Here is a 6,498-nt window from a genome sequence, read left to right as displayed (position 1 = left end):
CACTACCACCACCACTGCTGCCACCCACCACTATCACAATCAACACCACCACTAACCACCACCACTACCTTCACCACACACCACCACTGCAACAACTACCCACCACAACCATCACCTCCACCACCATTGCCTCCGCTACCACCACCTCTAAATAACTATCCACCACCACTATCACCACAACCACTACCTCTACCACCATCACCACTAACACCGCCTAACACTTGTGCTAGTAGCCACCACTATAACCACCGCCGCCACTACCACCACTATTAATTATTTTTATAATATATAATATATCTTTACATATTAGTAATAAAAAACTCAATTAAGCAAAATAATAAGAAAGACATTTCTTTCATTTTACAATATTTCAAATTCTATTTTCTACTAACCAAATAAAATATGAAATTGAATTCTAATTCCATTTGATGCCATCCAAACAAAATATAAAATTAGATTCCAGTTCATTGATAAATTCTAATTATTTCATAAACATTCTACGAACCAAATAGTATCCACGGGTTTGTGGAGAATAAAATGAGTTACATGAGGTAAAGAGGAGGGATAACATCATAACGTCATCTGGGTATGTATGCTTTTGAGAGAGAGAGAGAGAGAGAGAGAGAGAGAGAGAGAGAGAGAGAGAGAGAGAGAGAGAGAGAGAGAGAGAGAGAGAGAGAGAGAGGTGGGGTTTGGTTCCACTTTATTTATTATCACATTAACACTAAAATAAAAGATAAAGTTTTTAAGAAAATGATAAAAACAAATTTAAAGGGAGTATTAGTCATTTTAAGTTTAATGGGGACCAAATCTACATAGAAACATGGCCTAAAGGACCACGAATCCAAAAAAATTCGGGGTTTGGACTAAAACCAGGAAAAAATACATACCACATGGATCATTTTTGCAATTTTACCTTATAATAATAATAGTAAAACAAAACGTTAAATTATAAATTAAATTATATTACATTACAATCAATAGTTGCTAATTTAAATAAGCATTATAATGAAATTATACATCATAAGAAATTTAATAGTTAATAAATTATAACAGTAGTTTGTTAAAATAGTTAAGAAATATAACTAATTTTATATGTAAAACGTTAGTAGAAGCAATTAAATGATTATATTTGAATAAATATTAAATTATTTATTGTTTAAATTAATTATAATTTTATAAAAACTAAATGTAATAATTATTATTTTATAGTTCAAATAAATGACATAAATACTTTCAATAACATATACTTACCAAAAGTTTAACTTTATAATTTTATTTAGCGCAACATACGAATATTCGTCCAATGATGATATAAAAGGATGAAACATTAGTGCCTTACCTTCTTACCTTCTTATGCCTTCTTATATGATGTTTTCTAATTGGAATGTGTTTTTAATATTTTAAAAAGTTGGGTACGTTCTATGACAGTATCTCTAATAACATTTAAAAAATTTAATTGAAAATAAATAATGAAGTTAAACGGGCAGTATTGATAAATAGAGACGGCAAATGCAATAAAACTTTGCCATAAGAATATTTTTTGCAAAAATATATTTTAAGCATCCATGTACAATGTTTGAACACTTTAATGAGTGTTTAAAATCATTTAACCTCTACTATTTTTTTTAGTCCAACCTTTTTATCTACTCATGTTTATCTTCGCATTGTCACAAGTAGGCCATGTTTAGCTTCACATATACCATAAATTCGTCATAAATTGCAATGTAAATAATTTATGGTAGGTCAGGTGGGTAGGTTTAGGTTGGGGGATTTTTCTAGAAATTTTTAAGACCTCGTTAAAATCATAATGTCATTAAAATCATAATGTAAGCGTATGATTATATCCCACCTAGATAAATCGATTTCGATCACATGTGATTCGTTTTTGGGTAAGATCATAATAAGATTGTAGGATCAGATCTTGTTATTGTTACATTTGAAATAAAAATAATATTTTGTCTTGGACTAAATAAGTATATTGAATATGAAGTTTAAAAAAATATATTTGAAGTGTTTATTGTTAAATGATGCATTGAATATGTATTTTTCATGTTTTAAACTATTAGCTGTCAAGCAAATGGTAATTTATATGGATGAATTATTTTTATATGTTTTGAAATGCTTTTTGTAGGATCTTACAATTGCAATTCGCTCCTACAATCAACATCTTGCAAAATAAAAAATTATCATATATAGAATCCTGGTCTTGACAACCCTGGTTTGAACAATTTGGAATCGTCAAAATCATTGCATTTTCATCTCCACGGTGAAAGATACATTGTTCTTGTTGATGAGATCGAGACCACTAGTTTTCATTGGATTAGATTAAAGGAGTTGTGCCAAATTTTCTTACCCTTTTTCCTATCATGTAGGTGTCACCTTAGTTTTTTTACATAAGTCACAATACTTGCTATTTTTATTATTTATTTTAGGGGGTGGGGTTGTCGTGCTACATTTTGTTTTTTTTATTATGATTATTATTTAAGATTGTATAATTTATATAAAACTAAGATTTTCATTAAAATTAAAATGACAAATACACTTGAATATAAATAAAAGACAACAGACTTGAAATTAAATAAAATACTAGACATTTGAAATTAAAGCATAGCAAAATATGAAAAATTAAAAATAACAACTATTGAGGCCATTTTTCGCACATCTAAACAAGAGAAAGGTTTGTTATGTTCTCTATGGAAAATTTCTCTATGGAAAATTTGAAGAGCATTGTTTAACATCATTCCATCATTTTCACTATTTGATGAAGCATGTCTTACTTTATTAAACAAAATTTGAAACTGTACTACCACTTTATTTGTATTGCTCCATTTATTCAAGATTTAATCTTTGCTTCCATGGCGACCTTGACTTATTTCGTTGTTGAATCTTTGGAGAATTTGTTCCAAAAAGAAGACAGACTGTTGTAGTTGCCAATTGGGTAATCATTTACATTGACTCATGTACGGGCCAAAACTACCTCTTCTGTTGGGGCGATGAGCAATTTTGAGAGAGCTTTATGAGTGTTGAATGTTTGGAAGGGATGTATGTTGAAGGTTTGAAAATAATGAAAAACGAAGAAAGTTTTCGGTATTTGTTTTAGTTGAAAAGAGTTTAAAATTTGAAATCTTGAAAAAAAACAGTTTGTTTTTTGAAAAGTGGTAAAATAAACTCATTTTTACCCGGTTATTGAATTCACCTGCATGCCGAGCTGAGGGGCGGTGTTTTCCAAGCCACCTCAGCTGCTCGAGGCATAGCCGAGCTCATCGGTGGCCAATATTATGAATTAGTATAGACAAAATAATTTACAAAATACGAACAGATAGAGTTTGATGTGTTTAATGGTTTAATGAACATATAGAGTTTGTAGCAAAATATTTAAAACAATAACAAATGTGTTACTTTATATATAGTTTGATGTGTTTAATGGTTGGGCGATATAACAATTCATGTCCCTAATCATTTTTATTTAATAAAAATATATAATATATAAAACCTCAAATTTTATGTGGTTGGGTGCCCACTGCATTATTAATGTGGTAGATTGAATGTATTTTCAAATTATTACTGTAGCTCCTACCTAATTTAATAAATTAATCTTCTGTCCAAAAGTAAATAAATGAATTTATCATAGGTAGATCCAAAATGTTGAAGGGCGTGATTGTGCTCTATGGTTCTATAAATAGTTAAAAGACCAAAAGCATTTTCTATTGCAGTTCCGGCATAAGAATTTGTCAGCAATGATTGTTATGCTCACCACTGCATCTATAATAATGAACTCCCCATACACGGGCATGATATCTGGCAAGTTCGGAGGCACACCAGGGGCCATGCATAAGCATCCGAACATCAAGTTAAAACGTACTTCTTCTTGGGGTTTGCAATTTAAAGCTCCAACAAAGGTAAATGCTACAAAAGTAGGTGCTATGGATTGGAGTATGGTCGACCCAGAAAAAGAGGTTCCAAACATGGTTTCGGATCTTGGTGTAGAAAGAATGATTCAAGATGGTCTTATATTCCAAGAAAAATTTTGTATCAGGATATATGAAGTAGGGCCAGATCAAAAAGCTTCCGTAGAAACACTCATGAACCATTTGCTGGTATGTATATGCTCAATGTGTAATTTATTTATACTTAGAATCACAGTTATAGTAAAGTTAGTAAGAAGCTACTAAAAAAAGCAAGATACAAATAAAGCAGATTGTTATAGAGATGTGCCTTTTGGTTTGTCTATTTCTAGTTATGCACATGCTATTATTCACAACGTCAACGTGGACTCACAGGAAACAAGCATTAATCATATGAAGAAAACTGGATTCATACATGAGGGGCTTGGGTCAGAGGAGATGTCCAAGTACAACCTAACGTGGGTGGTGGCAAAGATCCAAATGGTTGTGGATCGTTATCCAAAGTGGTACAGCACTCATTAATTTTCATCTATACATGGTCCTTGGTTCACTATAATTCAAACATTTAATCGTCTTTATCTTTGAAGCTGATATTTAAACTAGTAGATCATTAAAACCCATCTCTTTACAATTATATATATTTATCATTTTTTAAATCGTGAAACTTTCTAGCTTTGTGAAAGTCACATTTCCTTTGAAACTTACTAGGAATTTGTCATGATAAGATTATTATGTTGGACCATGATGTACTCTGGCATGCTCAAATCTTCTACAGGGGAGATATTGTTGAGATTGATAATTGGAAAGCTGCGCTTGGGAAAAATGGTGTGTGTTGTAATTTGACATTCCGTGATTGCAAAACAGGCCAGATATTAGTAAGAGCTTCAAGGTATAAATCTTTTGTTATAACATGATGACTTAAAACTTGATTCTAATAGAACATCTTTTGTATTGATATAATACTTCTACTATCTTGTAGCTTTTGGGTGATAATGAATAAAAAGACAAGAAAGTTATCCAGATTCCCAAATGAAGTTCGAGCTAAATTGGAAAAATTCTTTGTGGATAAACCCCCTTTAGTCGAACAAGCAACTAGAACGTGGTCAAGAAGTGAGGATAACATTACTGAACACATTTGCAAAGGTTTAAAGGTGGGTCCGTTTTTATCATACTTTGAAATACCGTATATACGTTATTTGCTAATTACATGATTTTTTTGATTCATTTTACATACAAATATTAATTAGCCAAGATGGAGCGATTTAGATATTAACCAACATGTGAATCATGTGAAATATGTTGGGTTGATCCTTGAGGTAATTGGCTTATATTATATTTTAAAGAATGAGAAAAATACTGCCTAATTCCTTAATACATTTCCAAGAAAATACCAAAAAAATAAGAAATTACCAAAATAGACATAAAAATCCTATCATAACAGACATAAAAATCGCAGTTGGCCTAGACCGGGCTGCGATTTTATTCTCTCGGAAAAATTCGTAAAGATTTTCACAACGCAAATGAGAAAATCTTTCGTAAAGATTTTCTCATTTGCGTTGTGAAAATCTTTACGAATTTTTCCGAGAGAATAAAATCGCAGCCCACTACGGCCCAATTGCGATTTTTTTTTGTCTATTTTGGTAATTTTTTAATTTCTTGGTTATTTCTTGATAAATCGTAAAGGAATTAGTCTAAAGGAATTAGTCTAAAGTTATCGTTTTCTCTATATTTTGAGGATGATTGATACATGAATTATAATGACATGTATTTTTTGTTGTAGAGTGTTCCCAAGACCATTATAGAGAAGTACGAGATTGATAGCATGACACTAGATTACTATCAAGAGTTTACAAATGACAATATACTACAATCCTTCACTTATATATTGACCAATGACAATGCCAAAATATCTAATTGTGACTTCGTTGATTGCCAACATTTGCTTCAATTTGAGATCGACGGTGGCAATAGTAATATCATGAAAGGAATGACTAGATGGCGGCTGAAACACGGAAAAAACAAAGGAATCTAGAACATTGTTGCTTCTTTAACGGAAATGTCACAATTACAGTCAAAGCATAATACCAATATTAAGCGTGTTCAGGTTCTTTATCTAAATGATTGTGATTTTCAAATGGGTGCCCTATTTTTCAATAAACCTTTGAAATTATCATCTCTTTACAAATATAAAGATACCTATGTTGTATATGAATAAATAATTATCCAAAGGTTCACAAACCATTTGTTATAAACTAAAAGTAATTGATGTGCTTATTATAAGGGAGAAGGGAATCATGGAAAACAGGGGTGGAGGTACCGCCTTGTTCATGATGTAATTCCATCACCAGTGGTCAAGGTTGTGGGCGTGATATGCGGGTTATGTAGCCCGTTACTTCCTCTATTATGCTTCTTTATTTTTATCATAATTATTTTGAATACTTTTAATTGAGTGGGTTGAAAAAAGATAGATTTTCATATGTTATGGATTGGAAAAGATGAAATAAGATGAGAGTGAATAGATGATGTGAGAGTGAGTTGAGTGGTTAATAGGGAATGACTCCCTTCTCTCTTAAATAAGATGAAATAGAAA

The 6,498-nt window shown here is 31.3% G+C and overlaps 1 protein-coding gene across 2 annotated transcripts; it reads left to right on the top strand.

The window, feature by feature from the left end:
• Positions 1 to 3,679: 3,679 nt before the first annotated feature.
• Positions 3,680 to 6,099, top strand: LOC145053743 (palmitoyl-acyl carrier protein thioesterase, chloroplastic-like). Of its 2 annotated transcripts, XM_079001834.1 has the most exons (6): positions 3,682 to 4,100; positions 4,284 to 4,414; positions 4,684 to 4,797; positions 4,888 to 5,059; positions 5,156 to 5,224; positions 5,689 to 6,099. In XM_079001834.1, the coding sequence occupies exons 1-6, from the start codon at positions 3,741 to 3,743 to the stop codon at positions 5,938 to 5,940; spliced, it is 1,098 nt and encodes a 365-aa protein (XP_078857960.1). In that variant the 5' UTR covers positions 3,682 to 3,740; the 3' UTR covers positions 5,941 to 6,099. The 2 variants fall into 2 exon arrangements, with proteins under 2 accessions (XP_078857961.1, XP_078857960.1); XM_079001835.1 differs by lacking the exon at positions 5,156 to 5,224 and having other exon boundaries at positions 3,680 to 4,100.
• The last annotated feature ends 399 nt before the right edge of the window (positions 6,100 to 6,498 follow it).

Source organism: Lactuca serriola, chromosome 5, assembly GCF_051521515.1.
Source record: "Lactuca serriola cultivar US96UC23 chromosome 5, Lser_US96UC23_V15, whole genome shotgun sequence".
NCBI lineage: Eukaryota > Viridiplantae > Streptophyta > Magnoliopsida > Asterales > Asteraceae > Lactuca > Lactuca serriola.
Note: the sequence above shows the minus strand (reverse complement) of the source record. Positions and strands in the feature narration are given on the sequence as shown.